Source organism: Macaca nemestrina, chromosome 5, assembly GCF_043159975.1.
Source record: "Macaca nemestrina isolate mMacNem1 chromosome 5, mMacNem.hap1, whole genome shotgun sequence".
NCBI classification, from domain to species: Eukaryota; Metazoa; Chordata; class Mammalia; order Primates; family Cercopithecidae; genus Macaca; species Macaca nemestrina.
In genome coordinates this window covers 13,560,466-13,584,399 of record NC_092129.1, presented here as the reverse complement: position 1 = coordinate 13,584,399, position 23,934 = coordinate 13,560,466, and the positions used below count along the sequence as shown (strand labels likewise).

Here is a 23,934-nt window from a genome sequence, read left to right as displayed (position 1 = left end):
TTTTTAAAAGCACCTGCACCAAGTTCTGTGCCACCCAGAACTCCCTCTAATCTGAGTGGCCTCTGACCTGGTGCCCTCATAGGGTGACTAAGCTCCTAGTTTTAGAGTTACCTGGTGCTCTTATCCTTCCTGCCTCCAATATCAGCACAGTTATTTGCCTATGAAAGAACAACCTTATAGCAGCAAGTGCTTTTAGCTGTAACCAAAAATAATCAAGTTAACACGCCTAAAGTCACTTTCATAATATGCGAATGAGTAACTCACTATCCAATAAGTTAATCAACAAATTTTTGAAACATCCAGTGTGAAATCCAAGTCATATAATTTGGAAAATTGGGTGAAGTCATTTTCACGTATGACGCATAATCTCAAACACTTGTTTTCTCACATACATGAATAGAACATAGACATCTATATTAGGGTGTTCCTTCCAAGAAGTTGTTCATTTCAATAATGATGACATTCTTCAAAATGTTTATTTCCTCTTGTTCATTTGTATTTAGGATCGGTTTATAAACCAGACCAAAAAAAATTGTTCTATGATATTAAAGACATATTTTTCTAACACAGCTAGAAAAAAACAGTAAATAAAATAATCATCATAATACGGAAGAAAGCATAAATCACTTTTGGAGACCTGGAGAAGGACCCACTCACTAGTTATGTGAACTTGTGCAGGTCATTTACTTCTCTGAACCCGCCCAGCTATAACACAGAGACAGTTCTTACAGGGCCATTCCCATAAACACAATTCCTATTATGGAATGTGTTGCTATATGGAACTAATGTGTTCCTAAATGGAACTGGCTCAAGAAATGCCAGTTCCTTTCCCCATGTAAGTTTCTCAGCCCTTATTTATCAGGTTTGGTTCCAAGTTACTTTTAACTCTTCCCAAAAGTAAAGGTCCTAGCCTCTGACACAGGCTTGCTAGAATTAAGATATTGGATTCTGAGGGGTCTGTTCTGAAGTAGGTAACACTTGTTTGTCTGCATAAATTGCATTATATTTGTTTAACAAATAGTCACTTTACTTTTTAGCCTCCCCACTTTGTTGCAAAATATTCATAGGAATGTTACTTAGGACATGAAGCTAATAGGAACAGAAAAGCTGAGAGTGTAATACAGGAAAATAGGTGTTTTCTGTGCAATTATGAAAAATGAAATACAGAGGGTAATCTCAATTTTGAAGACAGATGTGTGGTTTTCTTAACTCAAAATGTCTGCATTCTGCAGGTACCCTGAAACTGAAACAAAGATCAAGAACTCTGTCAAATAACAATCATGCAGACAAAGCAAACGGCTCCTTCTGCAGACACCCAAACTGTACTAAATGAAATTTTTTTTTTTTTTTTTTTTTAAGACAGGGTCTCATTCTGTCACCCAGGCTAGAGTGCAATGGTACGATCATGGCTCACCACAGCCTTAACTTCCCGGTCTCATGCGATCCTCCAGCCTCAGCTTCCTTAGTAGCTGGGACTACAGGCATGCACCACCACACCCAGCTAATTTTTTATTTTTTGTAGAGATGGGGTCTCCCTATGTGGCCCAGGCTGGTCTCAAACTCCTAAGCTCAACAGCTCTCCTGCCTTGGCTTCCCAAAGTGCTAGAATTACAGGCATGAGCTACCACACTCAGCCAAAAGATTTTATAAAGAGGGAAAACATGGTTTGGAAAGCAAATTTCCCCACAAGAGAATCACTGAATTTTCTCTGCAGGGCAAGATAAAAGTCCCACAAATGCTCCTCAATAAAAGGCATTATTTTCTTAGTGCAAAATTAGTAATTGTATAACAAAAATTCGGTTCCATTTTACTACTGACATTTAATAAATTATGTGTCCCATTTAAACATGCATCTCGTGGGACTACTTAGAATATAAAGTGACATATGTAAAGCATGTTTAATTATTTAAGAGAAAACAACTAAATGACTCAGCAATTTCTTTTACGCCAAGTTCTACAAAACGGTCTATCATGCTGTGGAGTAAAATGACTTTTATAAAGAAAAACAGCAAACATGTTTCTCTCATAAAATTCAAATAATTTTAGAAATCAGAGAATGTTGCAAGTAAGTTTAAGTTTTCACTTGAGGGCCAGGTGCGGTGGCTTACAACTGTAATCCCAGCACTTTGGGAGGCCGAGGTGGGTGGATCACCTGAGGTCAGGAGTTCAAGACCAGCCTAGCCAACATGATGAAACCCCATCTCTACTAAAAATACAAAAATTACCCAGGCATGGTTGTGCATGCCTGTAGTCCCAACTACTCAAGAGGCTGAGGCAGGAGAACTGCTTGAACCCAGGAGGCAGAGGTCGCACCATGGCATTCCAGCCCGGGTGACAGAGGAAGATCCTGTCTCCAAAAAAAAAAAAAAATTCACTTGAGAACCTTAGCTACCTCACATTTTGTTTCATGACACTAACCTGTGACTTCAGCATAATCAAGGACACAGGCACAGCCATATTTTAAGGTCTGTTCTGGCTGGTGGACCTGTTAGAGTCCATTGAAGACACAGTCTATTTCCACAGGACAACCCCGTTAAAGAAGACACAATACATGGAACGTTTAAGGTATCATATCCATCAGGCTGGCCACGACTCTTCCAAGCACTGTCACCTTGGCCAGTTTCTGCCCTGGCTCTTCCAGATCACCCAACAGGGTCTCCCCACATCCTACATGACAACTGGAAAAGGGAGTTCAGGACATCTCACCCCAGAAATTCTGGTGCTCACAATTTAACCTGAAAAGCAACAGATCACACACACATGCAACGAAAGACACCTTGAAAGTCAGAAAGCAAATATTAAACATTCTTGCAAGTGGCCAGGCACAGTGGCTCATGCCTGTAATCCCAGTGCTTTGGGAGGCAGAGGCAGGTGGATCACGAGGTCAAGAGATTGAGACCATGCTGGCCAACATGGTGAAACCCTGTCTCTACTAAAAATACAAAAATTAGCTGGGTATGGTGGTGGGCACCTGTAGTCCCAGCTGCTCTGGAAGCTGAGGCAGGAGAATCACTTGAACCCAGGAGGCAGTGGTTGCAGTGAGCTGAGATCGCACCACTGCACTCCAGCCTGGCAACAGAGCTAGACTCCACCTCAAAAAAAAAAAAAATTCTCACAAGCACAGAACCTTTGTGACGCAGCAGTTCTGTGTGCACTTCTATTACTATGATTTTCTCCACAGGTACACTGGGGTCCTCTGTCACTCTCAGCATGTGACTCACTGCTGTAATGTCACCGTTTGCTTTAGCAATCATGAAAGAAAAAACACTGCTTTGGCCCTACTCTATTTGTCTTACCCTGGATCGCCCATCCCCAAGGTTTATATGAGTTCCTAGGTCCCTTTCTTTTAAAAATATTAAATTTTGTTTCACTTATCAATTACCTGGAGCTTGGTTATGCTGCTCAAACTAATCCACACTGTTAGAAGTGGGGCTGGTAGTTGCCCAGAGAAGGCAGTGGCTGAGAGGGGCCATGATGGCAGATTCAGAGCCCAGAAATGATCGATTTGATGATGCTGGTAGTGACCTATTTTTTCCTTTTGAATGTTGGTTACTGAGTGTGTTTAGTTTGTGTAAATGTATCAAGCTGAATTCTTCTGTGTCAATAAAAAGTTGAATAAAAACATTTGCGGTTTATATAACTGGACTCAGTAAGTTTAGGAAACCAAGAAAATTCTGGCCGGGCGCGGTGGCTCAAGCCTGTAATCCCAGCACTTTGGGAGGCCGAGACGGGTGGATCACGAGGTCAGGAGATCGAGACCATCCTGGCTAACACGGTGAAACCCCGTCTCTACTAAAAATGCAAAAAAAAAAACTAGCCGGGCGAGGTGGCGGGCGCCTGTAGTCTCAGCTACTCAGGAGGCTGAGGCAGGAGAATGCGTGAACCCGGGAGGCGGAGCTTGCAGTGAGCTGAGATCCGGCCACTGCACTCCAGCCTGGGCAACAGAGCGAGACTCCGTCTCAAAAAAAAAAAAAAAAAAAGAAAATTCTATCTTGTTGACTAAAATAATGACGAAAGATAACACTTCCTGCTTATTCACAGGGTCACATCTCTTTTCTGACTTTATACAATTCAAAGCAAGAGAGCAGTTATCTTTGTGTAAACAAATTTGAACACCATCTAACCAGAGTAGAAGAAAAATAGGAGTAACTATCACCCAACTGCCCCAGGTCTCAGTGCTCCTGTGGAGCGGCAGGGAGCTGCTAAGAAGGAAAAAAGATGTAAGCTGGCACACCTATATAGCAGGTAGATATAAACGTTAATGAAAGACAACAAATCAGGCAGGCACAGTGGTCCATGCCTGTAATCCCAGCCCTCTGGGAGGCCAAGGTGGGCGGATCACTTGAGGCCAGGAGTTTGAGACCAGCCTGGCCGATATGATGAAACCCAGTCTCTACTAAAAATACAAAAATTAGCCAGGTGTGGTGGTGCACGCCTGTACTGAGCCAAGATCATGTCACTGAACTCCAGCCTGGGTGACAGAGCAAGACTCTCTCAGAAAACAAACAAACAAACAAAAACTACAAATCAGGGTGCTTCTGCTAATAGGAACCCCCTGGGCCAGTGGGGCTGGAGGGCAGGGCCTGAGCAATCAGGAACCATGAGCGTCAGCTCTTCCTCTTCTCAGAAGCCCTGGGCAGTCCTGAGTGTGGGCAGCCCATTGCCTGCTGGAGGGTGTGTGGGGAGCACAGGCCACATAGGATGGGGAGAAAGAGAGAGAGGGTAGCTGTACAAAAGCAGCGTTGAGCTAATCTGCTCACTGTAGGAGCTGAAAGGCTGCTGTCTGAGTCCCTGGTCCCTGACTGACTGCTGGTGGAGGAATTGTTAAAAGGCAAACTGGTCTGAGAAAGTGTCCTAGATCCAAAAAGCACTGAGATTCAACGGGCTAGGTCCTCACAAACTCTTTTAGCAAATGTGTCCCTTAACTGTGAGATACTTCTCCACCATTCTCTCTCCCTCTCTCTCCAGTTATCTCCTTCTCTCCACTCTCTCTCCCTTCATCTATCTATCTCTGCCCTTTGCCAATTTAGTGGTTTCCAGAGGCAAAGAGTTCTTTTAAAAAGTGAAGGGATAAAGAAGAAAAAAGGTAGAAGAGGTGGAAGGTCAGGCAGCATGGGGACCATTTTCAGAATTTTTTGACTGGGGGCCCCAAATTTTAATTACTGTTTAAAATGAAATGTCCTTAAGACCCTCACATAATCCACAATAACAACAACAACAATCTCAAATTAAGTAGTCATTTTCCTTAAAATGGGAGCTTCTTAGACGACTTTTACTTTGCTTTTTGTTTTTTTGTTTGCTTTTTTTTTGAGATGAGTCTCATTTTATTGCTCAGAATGGAGTGCAGTGGCATGATCTTGGCTCACTGCAACCTCTGCCTGCTGGATTCAAGTGATTCTCCTGCCTCAGCCTCCAGAGTGGCTGGGATGACGGGCATGCACCACCACACCTGGCTACTTTTTATATTTTTAGTAGAGACAGGGTTTCACCATGTTGGCCAGGCTGGTCTCGAACATGTGACCTCAGGTGATCTGCCCACTTCAGCCTCCCAAAGTGCTGGGATTACAGCATGAGCCACCACGCCTAGCCGTCTACTTTTACTTTGAACAGAGCACCCAACCCTTCAGAGGTATGGAAATTTAAGTTCAATGACCCTAAACAGATAAATGCCTATCTTGTCTTAGCCCAATAGCTAATCCTACAGTCCAAGTACTGTACCAGTTTGACAAGGTCCAGGTTATCTCTAGAAAATGAGATTTTTTTTTTTAAGGGAAGGGTAGACCCAAACTGAGTCCCCAAAAAACTAAAGTAATATTAAAAGCAATTTATAGGAGTCAAACTACAGAATCATAGAATAAAGAGCCACTCTACAAAAAGGTAGAGCCACTGAGCTGCCGAAGTGGGTCCTCAGGCTGTAGCTGGCTCAAAACCCAAGTGATTCCCAAGATTGTAGACACTAACAAGCCATGTGTCAACAATAGCTGGCAAATTATTTCTTGCAATATTGGTTCATGCTTGCTATCTTGGGATCTTATGTTTGTCATCTGCAATATATGAACAAGTATAATCTTTCTCACAGAGGCAATCTGATAAACACTTTAAAAATGTAAGATACATTTTGAGGCAATTGGGGTCATTTGAACATGGATTGTACATTAAATGATATTACTGAGTAATGTTAATTTTCTGAGCTATGATGATGGTATTGTGGCTATGTAGGAGATCATCCTTGTTCATATGAGATGCACACTTAAATTTTTGTGGATGAAGTATCACAATGTCTGCAACTTACTTTCAAATAGTTCATTCAAAACAAACATTCATACAAGCACATGCGCGTGCGCGCACACACACACACACAGAGTAACAGAAATTGAGAAGCACTTGACTAACATACCAATTTCATAAAAGTACCCTTATTGTTGAGTGTCAGAGTACTTATTATAAACATGGATGTTAACTGAATATTTATATCCTAAATGCTGGGCATTCCCGCCTTCTTCCTGCACCTGGAAGCTAGCAAGCAGACTTTAACATCCAGGAAACAGCGTGGAAGATACTTCTTTACAGAGAATATGACTAGTCCGTAAGAAAAGTCCTAAAGATACTGCCACTGGGGTGTCATCAACAACACAGCCCAGCCAGATCACCCTAACTATAGGTGTGGGTAGATACCACCTATAGGTTGACCAACCCAATCCACACGCCACTACTCTTTTTTTCTTTTTTTTGAGACGGAGTCTCACTCTGTCACCCAGGCTGGAGTGCAGTGGTGCGAACTCAGCTCACTGCAAGCTCCGCCCACGGGTTCACACCATTCTCCTGCCTCAGCCTTCGGAGTAGCTGGGACTACAGGCACCCGCCAACATGCCTGGCTAATTTTTTGTATTTTTAGTAGAGACTGGGTTTCACTGTGTTAGCCAGGATGGTCTCGATCTCCTGATCTTGTGATCCGCCCTCCTCGGCCTCCCAAAGTGCTGGGATTATAGGCGTGAGCCACTGTGCCCAGCCGCCACTACTCTTGAGAGCAGCCAAACAAACAGCATGAGGCATCAGAGGAAGCCTCTAGTATAAAAAGCAGAGACAAAAATGCAACAGAGACTATAAAGGGAGAAAACTTAGTTAAAAAATCAAAACTCACCACTAATATACTCAGACAACGTGCTGCAACCATGAAATAAGAACAGACCACTATACAAAGAGATAATGTAGAGGAGAAAGAAACTTTTGAAAATTAAAAATATGATAGCAGAAATTTTAAAAAACTCAATAAAGGGATCAGAACACAGTCTCTTCCACAAAAAGATGTGAAACAGAAAAGAGAGAAAATAAGAAAACTGAAGTGTCAGTCCAGAAAGTCCTACATCTTTTTTTCTTTTTCAGACAGTTTCACTCTTGTCGCCTAGGCTGGATTGCAACGGCGCAATCTCAGTTCACTGCAACCTCCATCTCCTGAGTTCAAGCAATTCTCTTGTCTCAGCCTCCCAAGTGGCTGGGATTACAGGCACGCACCACCACGCCCAGCTAATTTTGTATTTTTAGTAGAGACAGGGTTTCGGCATGTTGGTCAGGATGGTCTTGAACTCCTGATCCCAGGTGATTGGCCTGCCTAGGCCCACCAAAGCGCTGAGATTATAGGCATGAGCCACCACGCCTGGCCCAGGAAGTCCTACATCTGAATAATAAATTCCAGAAAAAGCAAACAGAAAAAAAGTCGGTAAGACACTATGATGATATTAAATATTCAATTACTATCCATGTTTACTGAAAGGCATGAGATTCCACATTGAAAGGGCCCTTCACGTGCCCAGCATGATTGATAAAAATAGACTCACACAAAGGACCACTGTCATTAAATTTCAGAACACTAGAAACAAAGAGAAACATCTGACGAACTTCCAGAGAGGAAAAAACAGGAATCAAAGTTTCAAATAATTTACTTCCCATGTACCCTTTCTCAAGAAACTATGGGAGGGAATGCTCTACCAAATCCATAGAAAATCAAGAAAGAGGACTTGAGACACAGGAACCACGAAAAAGCCAGCACAAGAAGGAGAAGCCATCTCCCCAGGAGGATGGTGAGGGGCATCCCAGGAGAGCTGTGCTCAGGGAAAGTGGTTGGGCAGGACGTGTGAAGAGTTCTCCAAGGAGGTAAATCCATAGAATGCCTCATGTGCCTGAACATAAAAGGAGATTAAGACCACTGGGGATGAGTCTGGGGTTGAAATTTGAAATACTAATAATACAAAACTTAAAAAGTAAGGCAATTATTAATGCCAGGGAAAACAAAAAGTGGTGCAGGAAAGGAGAATTTATCATTAATTCAAGGCTCAACTATGAACAGGTTTATGTAATCATAGTCAGAGAAAACAGACCTAACCAAAGTTTTATATCTATATGGGAGTAATAATGGGAATAGAAAAGGTGAACGCATTATGATAAGAGGCAAAAAGACAGAAACAAAATCTTCATCTTCCTTAGAAGTCATTAGATAATTCCTCAAGTTCATAAGTCAGAAAGCAGCAAGACAGTGTGGCATTGGGAAGTCTGGATGTAAATGCTAAAAGGATGCGTCAAAAGAGCTTAAAGTGAAAGCCACTGAGAGGGGAACAATGAAGAATAAGGGGACAGGAGATCACTGGATTTTTGTTACTTCTTTTGTAATAAATCTTTGACTACATATATTTATATGTAAATGTGTATATATAAAAAGACTACATATAAATATATGATTTTTATACATGTATAAGATATATAACTTTAATATAAATTATACATATAATTTTTGTATATACAACTTAAGAAAATATGTACGTATAACTAAGAAAGCAAAAATATTGTGAAATATTGCTTACCAAGTTATTATATATTTTAAAAATTGTTCTTTATTATCAAACTATAGGTAAATTATAGAAGTATTTCATTAGATATTACCCATCACATTTGAACAATATAAAATAATCTGCTTTCATATTAAATTACTAGTCTATTTAGGTGTACATGATAATTATCATAGCATATATAAGTACTGATTCCAAGTATTTTTGGCCAATTTCATTTCACAACATAATATAAAGTACTGGTGGTTATATAAAGTACTCACCAGCTCTAGTGGACTAAGACGTGCGCCAGAGATAGGCCTGGAATCAGATGACTCAAAACTGGATGCATGGAGGCTAGCATAAAAGATGGTGCAGAGTGTTAGTTTGTGAAGAATCATTTCTTTATTTATGGTATATATTAGTTAACTCTAGCTAAAAAGCAAGTAAAAGGATGCGATGCATAAGCCTTAAGGAAAAACATTTTTTAATGTTATTGTACTTAAAACAGTTTATTAAGAAGTCTTTTGATTACATCTAGGAAGTTTGAAATATACTGAATAATGAAAAGAATAAGTGTATAGAGGAATTTTTTAAAAAGCTTTGTTCATATCACTTCAGAAAGCTGGTATGGGACAACCGCTAGTAACCATTTCATTCCAAAGTAACTTCCTGAACCAGTGTTTGGAATCACTTCTAGGAATCTTGAACAAAATTCAAACTTAAAAAGACAACTGGCCGGGCGCGGTGGCTCAAGCCTGTAATCCCAGCACTTTGGGAGGCCGAGGCGGGCGGATCACAAGGTCAGGAGATCGAGACCACAGTGAAACCCCGTCTCTACTAAAAATACAAAAAATTAGCCGGGCGCGGTGGCGGGCGCCTGTAGTCCCAGCTACTCAGGAGGCTGAGGCAGGAGAATGGCGGGAACCCGGGAGGCGGAGCTTGCAGTGAGCCGAGATCGCGCCACTGCACTCCAGCCTGGGCAACAGCGTGAGACTCCGTCTCAAAAAAAAAAAAAAAAAGACAACTACCTTGAAAATCAGTCAATGTAATCTATCATACCACAAGCTAAAGAAGATACAGAAAATACAAGCTAAAGAAGATACATATTAGCAGACATAGAAAAGGCATCTGGCAAAATCCAACACTCATAATAAAAATTCTTAGCAAACTAGGAATAGAAGAAAACTTCTAAGAATATCTACAAGAAACCTACAGCTAACATCATATTTACGGTAAGAAAGAGTTTTCCCACTAAGATGACAAAGAAAGCAAGGATGTCCCCTCTTACTACTGCTTTTCAGTGTCATACAGAACATCCCAGCTAATGCAATAAGATAAGAAAAAGAAATTAAAAGCATACAGATTGGGAAGGAAGAAATAAAACTCTTTGTTTGCAGATAACAGGATTATCTATGTAGAAAATCCTAAAGAACTGACAAAACCTCCTGGAACTAATAAGTGATTATAGTACAGTTGCAAGATACAAGGTTGGAAACTGAAATGAAAACATATTATCATTTACATTAGCACTCCAAAAATTAAATACTTATAAATCTAACAAGATATGGATAAAATCTAGATGAGGAAAGCTACAAAACTCAGTGAAATAAATCAAAAAACTAAGAAAATGGAGAGAGCTTCCATTTCCATGGCTAGGAAGACTCAATGTTGTCAATATGTCAGTTCTTCCCAACTTGATCTATAGATTCAATGCAATCTCAATCAAAATCCTGGCAAGTCATTTTGTAGATATCAACAAACTGATTCTAAAGTTTCTATGGAGAGACAAAAGACCCAGAATAGCCAACACAATGTTGAACAAGAAGAACAAATTTAAAGGACTGACACTCCCTGACTTTAAGACATATTATAAAGCTACAATAATAAAGACAGTATAGTACTGGTGAAAGAATAAACAAATAGATCAATGGAACAGAATAGAGGGCCCAGAAGTAGACTGACATAAATACAGTCAACTGATCTTTGACAAAGGAGCAAAGGCAATACCATGGAGAAAACATAGCTTTTTCAAAAAATGGTGCTGGGCTATTTCACGGAGGTGGAGGCTCGATGCATTCAAGATCCACCTTCACTCATAACCCATTGCCATGGCCAAAGAAGACACTGCTGCTGGAGGTGCAGTGGATGTTAATACTGCTTTAAAAGAGGTGCTGAAGACCAGTCTCATCCAGGAGAGCCTAGCACATGGAATTTGCAAAGCTGTCAAAGCCTCAGACAAGAGCCAAGCCCATCTTTGTTGCTTCCATCTAACTGTGATGAGCCTGTCTATGTCAACTTGATGAAGGCCCTTTGAGCTGAACACCAAATCAACCTAACTAAGGTTGATGACAAGAAACTAGGGTAATAGGTAGGTTTCTCTAAAACTGATAGGGAAGGAAACCCCATAAAATGGTTGGTTGTAGTTGTATCGTAGGACTATGGAAAAGAGTCTCAAGCCAAGGATGTTATGAAAGAGTACTTCAAATGCAAGAAATTGACAAGTAAAACCTTGGCTCATATTCCTAAAAAACAAACAAACAAAAACAAAAAAACAAAAAACAGTGCTAGGACAACTGGACATCAACCATCTACATGCAAAACAAAAACAAAACACAAACCTAACACCCTTCACAAAAATTAACTCAAAATGGGTCATAGACCTAAATGTAAAACACAAAACTATAAAATCCCTAAAACATAACACAGGACAAAGTCTAGAAAACCTTGGGTATTCCGGTGACTTTTAATATACAACACCAAAAGCAAGATCCATGAAAGAAATTGGTAAGCTTGACTTCATTAAAATTAAAATTTTCTGCTCTGCAAAAGACACCATCAAGAGAAGAAGAAGAAAAGCCGCAGAGCAGGAGAAAACATTTGCAAAAGACATGTAAGATAACGAATTGTTATCCAAAACACACAAATAATTCTTAAAATTCAACAAGAACACAAACAACCCATTTAAAAAATGGGCCACAGACCTTAACAGACACCTGACCAAAGAATACACACATATGTAAAATAAATATATAAAAAGATGCTCCACATCATATGTCCAGGGAAAGTAAATTAGAACAATGAGATACCACTACACACGCATTAGAATGGCCAAAATCTAGAACACTGACAATGCCAGTGCTGGCAAGGATGTGAGGAACAGGAACTCTCATTCATTGCTGGTGAGAATGCAAAATGATACAGCCCGTTTGGAAGACAGCTTGGCAGTTTCTTACAAAGCTAAACACAATCTTCCCATACGATCCAGCAATCATGCTCCTTGGAATTTACCCAAAGGAGTTGAAAACTTCGACAGGTGTGGTGGCTCATGCCTGTAATCCCAGCACTTTGGGAGGCCAAGGCAGGCGGATCACGAGGTCAGGAGATTGAGACCATCCAGGCTAACATGGTGAAACCCCGTCTCTACTAAAAATACAAAAAAAAAAAATTAGCTTGGTATGGTGGCGAGCACCTATAGTCCCAGGTACTCAGGAGACTGAGGCAGGAGAACGGCGTGAACCCGGGATGCAGAGCGTGCAGTGAGCCGAGATCACACCACTGCACTCCAGCCTGGGCAACAGAGCAAGACTCTGTCTCAAAAAAGAAAAAAAAAGAAAACTTATGTCCACACAGAAACTTATACATGGATGTTTATAGCAGCTTTATTTGTAATTGCCAAAACTTGGAAGCAAATGAGATGTCCTTCAGTAGATGAATGGATAAACTGTGGTATAACCAGACAATGGAATATCATTCAGCACTAAAAAGAAATGAGCTATTCAAGCCATGATAAATCGTGGAGGAAACTTATTACTAAGTCAAAGAAGCCAATCTGAAAAGGTGACATACTATATATTCCAACTATATGACATTCTGGCAAAGGCAAAACTGTGGAGACAGTAAAAAGATCAGTGGTTACTAGTGGGTGGGGGAAGGAAGTGAAAAATAAGCAGAGCAAAGAATTTGTAGGACAGTGAAACTACTCTGTATAATATTATAATAGTGGTTACATGTCATCAGAAATTTGTCCAAACACATAAAATGTACAACACCAAGAGTGAACCCTAATGTGAACTACAGCCTTTGAGTGATAATGGTGTGTCAAAGTATGTTCGTCGATTGTAACCAATGTACCACTCTGGTGGGGGATGGTGATAATGAGATGCTGTGGATGTGTTGTAGTAGGGGGTACATGGGGAATCTCTGTACCTTCCACTCAATTTTGCTGTGAACTTAACACTGTTCTAAAAAATAAGTCTATTTTTAAAAATTATCCATAAGAATTAAGGGAAAGTATAACCTGGTGCTTAAATAGCTGAGTGAACAAGAATGTGAAATACCATATACCTGAAGGAGGAAGGAGGTCTATTTTCTGACGTTCTTGAGGATGCAGGTCCGAATAGTTTTCTTTGGGCTTCCTGTGGTGTAAATGGTCTTTGGGTTCTAACTGTTCTTAACGCATTTCGTGCTTCGCTTATGATTTCTGCACTGGTCTTCTGCTTGGACACTGAAGATCGATAAAATGGATCCAGTTTTCCTAACATTTTATCATCTGGAGACAGCATCCTTCCTTTGAAAGTAAAATATTCTTCAGATAGACACCATGCCCTGCAAATACATGGTACAAAACCCATTAATTATTTGTATCCAGGGCTTTATAAAAATGAATGCTTAAGCCTATCCATATATTAAACCATTCCTCTATATTAACCTTTAAAAATCTGAATGAATTTTTAATTAAAAACCCACCAAGCAGTTAGAAGGTTAGGATCTGAGAACAACTCTCAAAAATGTAGAGAGGAAAATTTCCCCAAAAATACACAACTGAGGAAAAAGATGTGCAGGGAAGAAACCCAGGATGAAAGCTAAACCCAGAGAGAAAGACTAATCATGAAAGAAGACAGAATAGGAAGAGCGAATCATCTCATGGTCTTCAGCCTACAAAAAACACTGAGGGTCCCCACTGCCCTCCACACTATGTGATACTATAAGGTTAAATTTTAGACAGAAATGTTGTATTTCTAAAGGACACTTGATTTTGCAACAAACCTCAGAGAATGGTTCAGCCCCACATTTGTCCATGATACAACTGAATGAATTGATCCAACTCACCTATAATTTGAGGTAGTGACCTAAGTAAATAAATACCAAATATCAATACCAACTGATCCTTTCCCAACTCCCCTTTCTGAAAGAGTTAAAGTCATTACAAGGGCCATGAGAATGCAGATCCTTCTCAAACGTTGGTGTGTTCCATGGAGACAAATCTAAACTTTAAAATAGGACAGATTTTTAAAACGTAATTCTAATGAGTACATGGCATTAGATGTTTCTTAAAAAAAAAAACCCAAACCCCATAAAATGCCATATCTCTAGAGAGACAGAGGTCTACATGGATTTTCCACCTATTTCAGCTGCCCAATTTTAGAATAACTTCTGCAAAACAGAAAACTGCTTTGTGACATATTCCCCAGGAAACTAAAAAGATTCCATTTCTATAAGTAGAATTAACAGGTGATTCCTTAGACAAAAAAGATTTACTATATTATGATTCTAAACATTGTTACATAACAATAGACAACAAGAACATTTGTTTAGCTCTACACAGGCCCCAACCAAAGAGTTTCTGATGAAAACTATAAACGATATGTCTTACTTTTCATATGGAAATGCCAGGTGTTGAGTTAAAATAGTAAAAAAATTACTTGATAAGCAATGCTATTTTAGGAATTTTCGATACAGGATTTTGAATTTAAGCACAGTCCCTACAATTATGTTCATTAATATAACTACCAAAAACGATGAGGGGCCTAGTACATTTTATTTCTAATACTTTTGAAATGATTGGCTTTCACTTTAAAATATGCAATGATAATTATTTAAAATATATACACAATTTTTTATATCTACATATATGCATATTATTTTTGGATGCATAATACAAATTCAGTCCCATAACATCTAACTTAAGCGGCCATGACAGGTTTGTTGGTCTGTTTCTAAAAGACCTACTGCAGTAAGAAATTGTGCCACTAAGTGAGAAGAGGTTTCTGCACAACAAACAGGCTTCTTCCAGAGCCTAAATCAGGTTTGCCACCCCTTTGGCCTCACATGGCACTAATTAGTCTACCAATGTCCAAAAGTCATCTGGCAAATCTAATAAAGATTAGAGAAAGTTCTGTGGGGAGTAATAACGGACTGTCACTCCTGACCTAAGATTCTCTCTGGCTACCTTTGAGTTTGTATTAAAAACTATACTCTTGCCGGGCGCGGTGGCTCAAGCCTGTAATCCCAGCACTTTGGGAGGCTGAGACGGGTGGATCACAAGGTCAGGAGATCGAGACCATCCTGGCTAACACGGTGAAACCCCGTCTCTACTAAAAAATACAAAAAAACTAGCCGGGCGAGGTGGTGGGCGCCTGTAGTCCCAGCTACTCGGGAGGCTGAGGCCGGAGAATGGCGTGAACCCGGGAGGCGGAGCTTGCAGTGAGCTGAGATCCGGCCACTGCACTCCAGCCTGGGTGACAGAGCGAGACTCCGTCTCAAAAAAAAAAAAAAAAAAAAACTATACTCTTTCAGAGAGTGATGAAGCAGGAACATTTACTCAGGTCAAATTCTTTCTGTGAATTACCTGGGGGCATACAGGAATTTAGACTGACCAAATACTATACTGACAGAAACAATGTAGTTACAGGGCTAAAAATATTTTTGTCTATAATTTTTACCAAAAATTCTAACACAACTTTCTCTATCCTTCTTCTTCTCTTTTTCCACCAAATCTCACTTCAACAATTATATTGTGAGAAACTTGTACAATAATGTAAAATCTGCACAATATGTTATGATCATATGTTAATATTCACTAAATCAATCATGGAAATATTTAATAATACATGTGAACTGACTTAGAAGAATTAGAAGTGGGGCTTTGGGCGGAGAACTTTTAAATTGATATTTGTTAAACTACAAATTATTATAGATGGTTTTTGCCAACTTGAAAAATTAATCACTCAGGACCTGAAAGCTTATCTACTTAAAGTATACCTGAACCATAACACAACAATCCTACAGAAATTCTAACTTTACAAAATTTTCCTGCCAAGTCGAGCAAATCCATTCAGCCAGTTTTAGTACTGATTAACTGTTTCCTAAAAGGAACACAAAACCATCTTCACTCTCAAGCAAGAACCACTAATGTGAGATGAACATTTACTAACACCAAGCACTGTGCTAAGTCCTCTTGACTGCATTATCTCAATTAACCCCACAACAATTTTGCAAGGTGGACAGAGTCTTTTTAAAAAAATAACTAGAGATGAGGTCTCACTATGTTGTCCAGGCTGCTCTCAAACTTCTGGGCTCAAGCTATTCTCCTTGGCTTCTCGAAGTGCTGGGATTACAGGTGTGAGCCACCATGTAATCTATGGTCTGGACAGGGTCTTAAGCAATAGAAAAAAAGCTATGATACATTGCCCACAGATAATATTCAAACTCCTACCCACTAGATGGGGTGGTAGGAGGTGGGGCACTTAGAGGCATTGGGGCTGCAACTATTAACCCACTCACATAGAGACCCCAATATTTTCCCAACAGGAACAGCCTTCTTGGTGTGTACCAGCTGAGTATTTACCCTGCTTATACTCAAATGATTTAAATACAAGGTAGAAACTGATGGCAGCAATAAAAAAAAAGAGAGAGACAAATTATTTATGTGATCACAAAGAGAAGAGATTTCTGATTGGGGGAAGACATCAGGTGGACTTCCGGGAAGAGGTGTTGCTTGAGCTAGGTTGTGAAAAAAGGGCTGAATTTGAGCAAGCGGCAGTGGCTGGCACTGGAGCTGGAGTAGGGAAGGAAGTTCCAACAAAGTCAGCAAGTGAGCCAATGCAAAGCATCAAGACATACAGGGTGTGTGTGGACAAGGGGAACTCTGAAAATGGTGACTGGGGCTGAACCCACTAAATTAAATGGCGAGAATTTAAAAGTTGATGAGCAGATCAAATAACAACATTTTGAGGGATGATGTGATCTGGCAGAGATGGGCAGGAAGGAAAGGAGGGCACAGATCAGAAGTAGTGAAATCGGACAGTTTTTATGTAATCACCCAGCTAACTCTCAAAGGTCATTTCCTCAAGGAAGCTTTCCTGCACATGCCTCTCCCACCCTGCTAGCCTGAGTTAAGGGTCCCTCCTCCAGACTCCACAAAGGCCCCCAGCTGGTCTCTGCCACTCCACCCTCCCACTGTGCTAGAATTGCCTGTGCATGTGGTATTGGCCCGAGACTCTCCGCCCCAACCCTCCACGTGAGGCACAGCTGAAGGTCAACACTTACATAATCACTAGACTCCATTTTTAAATATAGACTTGAGCTAAGACATTTTCAGATGAAGGCTGCATAGTTTCTCTAACTGGAGATATTTGTAACAGTGAATTGTGAAATCTGGACCTTATTTCAAATCTGTCTTGATGTTATGTGGTCAGAGGAGTTCAGATTTAGCCTCCTTTCCCTGACTTGCCTTTATTTCAAGTTGCCTGGCACAGAGTAGGACTCAATGTTGTGATGAATGAGTCAAGTATGGAAAGCCTGAGATACAGGAGTCAAGGTGAAGCACAGGTTAGAGGAGAGAACAAGTGAGGTGCACTGAGAACAGAATTAAAAACTGAGAACAGAATTGACAGGATTTGGCATCCATGATTCCAGGAAGAGGCCAGAAACAACACCGGGTATGCAAACCTAGGGGAGCCAGAGGGCAAGGAGCCTTTTAAAAGAAACAGGAGAAGCAGACTTCAAGAGGAAAGAAGAAAGAGGTTGAGTTCTGTCTTGCATCACACTATCCTGAGTCTGTCGTATCCACAGGACCTCTAGAGGGTGAACACCACCAGCAGTAGGAAATTTGAAAGTGAAGAACTTTTTTTTCAACAAGATATTTCTTATTGGTCTGGGGGAAGGTTCAGAGTCATAATTTATAGAAGTTTATAACTAATTATAAAGACCTGTCTTTACTGTTGTTGCTAATAGCCACTGGAACCAGAGCCTTCTTGCTAAATGCAACACTGCGCTACCAGGATGTCTGCAACAGGGGAAAAGCAGGCCAGTTTCATAGCCTTCCCTGCAAATCAAATACTCAGGACCCTTCTGTAACTCTGAATCATTTTTGTATTAATATGAGCATCCAAAGAGGCAGTGGTTAAGTGCTTAGATGCTGGAGTAAGGGTTTAAATGCTGACAATTCACAGCCATGTGACCTTGGGCAATGCCTCTAATATCTCTAAGCATCAGTTTCCTCATCTGTAAAAGGTGCATGGTAATAATTGCCTCATAGGATTGTTTGAAGAATTAAATGATATAATACATGTAAAGTGCATTAGCACGGTGTTTTAATATGGCCCTTAAAATGTTAACAATGTTAACAGATGTTAACAATTATTGCCCAAGTGCTACATGATAAAAGGATACAGCAAACTCATTTCCACGAACGAAAAACTGCATTTTAAAAAAGAAACTGCAAAAGAGAGAATGACGTTTGTTCAGTGTTTCTATACATAAAGTTTATTATTATTATTATGCTTTAAGTTCTACGGTACATGGGCACAACGTACAGGTTTGATACATAGGTATACATGTGCCATGTTGGTTTGCTGCACCCATCAACTCATTTACATTAGATATTTCTCCTTTTAAACTGCGGGTGGTGGTGCTTGCCTTTATGAAAACAGATAATTTTTATTAAGCATTTTATTGAATATCAGCGATGCCAAATTAACATCAACAACTAACCAGAATCCCATAGATTAAGAAACCAGGATAAAAATAATAAATGGTGCTTGCTTTTCAACCAAGTTAAAGTATAATAATTATAAATCAGGGTGGGACGTAAGATCTGTTGTGTTACTTGTGGGAATGGATCACAAAAGGCATTATGTATACACTCCATGATTTTAACGTATGTTAAATATTGTTACACATACATTTTTATTTATGGAGGCCCTGTTGCCTGAAAGTGCCCAGATATAAACTGTATGACTCTGGCCTGGTTACCGCCTGCCTAGACAAAGCCCCTTAGTCTACCACTCTCATTCAACAAATATTACTGGGCTTCTATCAACCACCACGCACTTGGCTAAGTGCGACAGTACATAAATAAAGACAACCGCCCCGGACCCCTGACAACATGCACAGGGACCCCTGACAACATGCAACATCGCCTCTCTACCCTATCCGAGGACACACAGGCAGACGACGGCAGGAGGGGTCCCCGGTGAGCCGCAGGGGAGACCTCACCTCCCGCGCAGACAGCGGGTCCCCTACCCACGGCAGTGCCCGCTCTTCCACGGTCCCGGCCAGGGCAGAGCGCAGCAGCATCCTCACCCCGCCCGGCCACCCTCCCACTTCGCCCTGCCGCCAGCGTCTCCATGGTAACCGTACACAAACTACCTCCCGCCGCCCTGCCGCCAGATTGCGGGGCCAGGCCGCTGCATGGCGGGCGGAGCCGGCCGGGGAATGAGCTTGGCGAGGGCGCAGGGAAGGAGGCTTCCGGCCTGACCCAAAGCACCTGTAATGAGCGCTTGAGATAGCAGCGGCTGCGAGGTTCAGCTCATCCTCCGGCTCTCCCCAGGCAGTGGCCAAGGAAGCGGCGCTGGAGCTAGCGGGGTAGCCCCAGGTCGCCGCTCGGCCACTGGGCCTGCGCGGGTCCCGCCAACGCATGCGTAGAAGCTCCGAGGCGTGGCGACGGCCGGAGCGGGTGGGAGGAGCCTGGAGAGGGCTGGAGGCCGGGAGGTCAGAGCAGAGCCGGCATCATGTGCAGGTGTCCGCTTTTAAATTAGCAATTTGCCGAGCCACATCTGTTGCTCCCCTAGCGGATCCCAGCGCATCTGTTAAATAACAACAGGCAGGCCGGAAGCTTAATGCTTGCGGGTAAGAAGGATTTACTGGCTCAGGTTAGGGGTCTGTATAACCTCTGAGTTATACAGAGGTTGTATAACTGAGCCTCTGTTTCCTCTGATGTCAAGTGGCAGGAAATATTAATAATAGTACCTATGGAGGTCTTGGGCTGTTATGAAGGTTGCATGAGAAAATAGATGTAAAGAGCTATGCACGTGGCAATCAACGAATATTAAACTGTTGGCTGTTATTAAGCCCCTGCATTTGTAGAGCACTTCAGAGTTCGCAGAGTATGCACGTAATCGTACCTTCTGAATCTGAGGAGGCAGCCTGGCGTCCCCATCCACAGGAGAGAAACTGGGGGCCTGAGGTGTAGTGATCAGGAGAAGGAGATTCCAGTCTAGGTCCCCCGTGGCCAATCGTTTTTTGTTCGTGATCACAGTTGAACGGCAAAAAGCACTCCATTTATGTGTTTCTAGTTTAAATTCCCTTCTCTCCTATTAGACCATTTAGCAACACTTTACGGTGTTAAATACAAGTGAGATCATAAGCACTCTCCATTCAGGTTTGCACCACGTTTTATAAATATGGGGATTTTCCAGCTGAAGTGCTATTTGTCATCAACATTGGAAAAATGCCACTTCCTTTGGTGCTAAGCATCTTGTAAAGAATAACTAAATTGAAAATATTTTTGAGCACATACCATGTGTAAGGCATCGTTCCAGGTGGGAAATGATGCTAACCTGAACTAAAGGAATGTAAATATTCTTCAAAATACTCAGGAGGATTTCAAACATAACAGAAAATAAGTACCTATTCATTGATTGGATAATTTTAGGACCCGAAACAAAATATTTTGTGTTCTTCAGGATTAAAGTATTTTCCAGTGACTCAACATGACATATCAACAATTCCCATTTACTGGTCAGTGGACTCCATTGTGAAATGGACCATTGCCCATTTTAAATAGAACTATGTGTTTTGAATTCACAACTTGTGAGACGTCATACAATGCCACTTTATTTTGGTCTCTCACTATCATTTTAAAATTTATTCAGTGTTAGTTATCTTCTCCTGTCCCTGGATGGGAAGAAATTTGGGGGTAAAGCCCTGGATTTTTCTGCTCATTCTTAGATAACTGACAGTCCTGTCATAACTAAATCTCAACCACAGCTTCATTTCAAAACTATAATGTTGGGTGCAAGATTTAAACAAATGCATCAAATTTCACAGAAATTAAGTCTTCCTCCCCCCATTCCAGCCCCCAGTTTAAGCTCTCTAGCTGGCCTTCCCTGAAGGGATGCACTAGGCTTAGGCTTGCCCCCCACCCCCACCCGCCCCCCTATTCACTAGAGGTTGTTTAAGACCCAGCTTGGATCAAACTGGCAGTGAGGAGAAGGAGGTGAAGGAAGGAGATGGAGCATTTCTTCCTGTAGTTGAGCAGCTTCAAGCTTGCCGTGCTGGCCTGTGGTTAAAGCAGCTCATGTAGGTCTTTCCTGATCCTTTGGAGTCTCCCACTGATGGGGACCTCCCTCCTGGGGGCTCCTGAAAATCCTAAAAACACAGGGTTTATTCCAGCTTTCAGTGCCCCTTTAGAGCGGTCCCAAGGGAAAACCCACACATCTGTTACCCTAGTGATTCTGAGAGCTCAGGCCTGTCTGCGTGCAGCCCCTTCCAGGCTGCCATAGGCGGGAACTTTAGCTTACCCAAGAGTGAGTCAGGCTCCAGTTCTCCAGGCCACGTAACTACAGTCTCTGGCAGTCCCAGGCCCCTGGGGAAACCCCCCTCGCTGGCTTGAGATGAAGGGCATAGCACCCCACACTCCTTTCTCCAAGGAAGTTTCCCCACACATCTTCCCTTTCCACTCTCTGACCCCTTATTTTTAGCTGCAGCCTGGATGAGGGGTTGAGGGGGTCTTAGGTTTCTTTGTCACCTGCCCTACGGAGACTCTGCCTCACCTCACTTGGAACTGATGATTACATAATTACCATCTGAGTGGAAACATCAGCCTAAAAACCTCTGGTGCAGCCAATTACTAGCTGTGGTCTTATACCTTAGGATCTTGGTCTAAAATAGACCGTAAGCAAGCTACTGGAACCTGATGCTACCCAACTCAGCTGGCCAGGAAATATCTGCTGGGCAAATTAGAACCATTGAAAAGAATGACATGGGTAGAATTAGAGGAAGCAGTTATTTGAAGCAACGAAGCTCCCCAACTTACCTCACTGCAGGACACTATATGAGAAAATACTTCGGCTGTCACAGCAGTGGCGTATTATACGGACCTGGCTGTTTCTCCACTGTTACCTGATGGCTATTATACAGAATTTTACATCGGTTTTGTAAGTGGCATTGCTTTAGAAACAAAACTGTTGACATGTTTCATATACTTTAGAGAGATTAAAGAGGAAGACAAAGTATTATAAGTATCTGACATTTATAAAGCACTCTATAGTTTCTAAATTGCTTTTATTTGGGACACTTCATTTCTTTTGTCTAATTTGGAGTTTATAAGAAGCCTGGAAAGTAGGTATCTCACTTTGAGATGGGAGGAAACTGAGGTTCAGGGAGGTGAACTCGTCGGCCCACAGGCACACAGCTAGTAAAAGGACCTGAGATCTGGGGTTCTTGATGCCCAAGTTCAGTACACCATGCTGCTATTATACATGCATTTTGTCCCCAGCATGGAAAGGTACTTTGGAGGTTACTGAAACTGTCAAGCTATGCTCTTTATTTCCTCCTCTCACTTATCCCAGAGTATTTGCTGCGTGGGGCTATAGGGATCAAGAGGAACTTAAGAATCTTTACATTCACTTGAAAATGCCTTCTGAATTTCTGGATTTTGAATTAAAGCAAGAATTATATAGGCAGGAGATTGGGTAATGATACGGTTTTATGCAGTCTCAGATGCAAAAATTGCAACAGAATGATGAACTCATAGATGCTTTTCATCCAGACTCTACTAGTAGATTTTACAGTTTATATCAGAGTTTCTATCACATATACCTCTTATTTGATATCTATAGCTCATCCTAATTTATCTGTTAGATATATTTTTGAAAAGATACATGTTAAATAAATACTTCTTTAATGTTCACAATTCCCCCCACTGCCCTCTCCCCCCACCCCCCTCCCCCGATTTTTATGACTACAACTGAGCTGTGACTCACAGGGGGAAAAAAATACTTCTGGCATGGAATGAAAATTGCCAATTTAGAATTCTAATATACACTTCAAGACACTTTCTGCTTTTGTCAGTATAGAATCTTGGTGCTTTAATTATATGTATCACACAATATAGTGTGAGGAGTTCATCAAATTGACAACCTAGGCAATCTTTGTATACAAATTTAAAGGCACAAATACATTAAAATGCAACTTGCTGGAAATTTATAATTCAATGAAAATTAACTAACTTCATGGAACTGGATAGACATGAGACTGTGGAATTGTCCTAAAACTTATCAGCTAAAATGTCTATGTAAATCCTGTCTTTATTGGGGCTCAGCTGTGACCTGTGCACCTAAGTATTACTTTACCTTTAAGTACACTATCCCGTATCACCCCTGCCACCCCAGGCCACGTGCTCCACCAAGATGCCAAGCTGTTGACAGGAATGCTAATTAATAAGGGTCCATTTAATTACCAGTAGATTACAGAGTCTCTAAGGACCCTGCACTTCACTGGAAGGGAGGAGGTTCTCGTTTTCAGGGAGTGTGTCAGTGTCAGTAGGATTGTAACTATGAATTACTTCATCCTGAACAACTCTTGGATGTTAAAACAGACCAACTGAGACAATCAGAAACCCAATATTCTTTGTACAACTCACTTATGAGACATTACTTAGTGAGCATGCCTGTATCTTTTGGAAGTTTTTGCCTGCAAATAACAGAATATTCCACCAAAAGTAGCTTACACGCCAAGGACATTTATTGTTTTGTTTAACAGTCACTGGAACTGGGCTGCTTCAGGATTGGCCCCACAGCTCAGGGACCAAGGAGGATCAGTCAAGTCTCCCCACATGGTCACAAGACGGTGGTGGCCACACTGAGCTGGGAAAGGGGAAGGGCCCTCTCTATGTATATCTCTACACTGAGAAGGAAAACATTTCCCAGAAGCCTCTTGGTCACCTTGTCCTTACATCTCATTGGCCAGGCTGTGTCACATGGCCACACACCAGGCCCTGGCAGAGATGGATGGGGCTACCATTACTGTGGTTGATTTCAATCCATCA

General features: G+C 41.4%; 1 protein-coding gene and 1 pseudogene across 8 annotated transcripts in view; one reads left to right on the top strand and one right to left on the bottom strand.

Annotated features, from left to right (window-relative positions):
• Nucleotides 1–19,524, bottom strand: part of LOC105492044 (armadillo repeat containing 2) — a 161,954-nt gene extending 142,430 nt beyond the window's left edge. For 3 of the 8 annotated variants that reach the window (XM_011758886.3, XM_011758883.2, XM_011758887.2), the window contains exons 1-3: nt 19,372–19,524; nt 13,167–13,427; nt 9,104–9,176 (exon numbers count right to left, since the gene is read on the bottom strand). In XM_011758886.3, the coding sequence (XP_011757188.2) occupies nt 9,104–9,176; nt 13,167–13,427; nt 19,372–19,523 (486 nt within the window). In that variant the 5' untranslated portion in view covers nt 19,524. Of the gene's footprint in view, nt 1–9,103; nt 9,177–13,166; nt 13,428–13,931; nt 14,097–19,100; nt 19,232–19,371 lie in introns of those variants that run through there. The other 5 variants (XM_011758884.3, XM_011758885.3, XM_011758888.2 and 2 more) reach the window with 5 other exon arrangements.
• Nucleotides 10,872–11,716, top strand: LOC112428508 (small ribosomal subunit protein eS12 pseudogene; annotated as a pseudogene).
• Nucleotides 19,525–23,934: the final 4,410 nt, after the last annotated feature.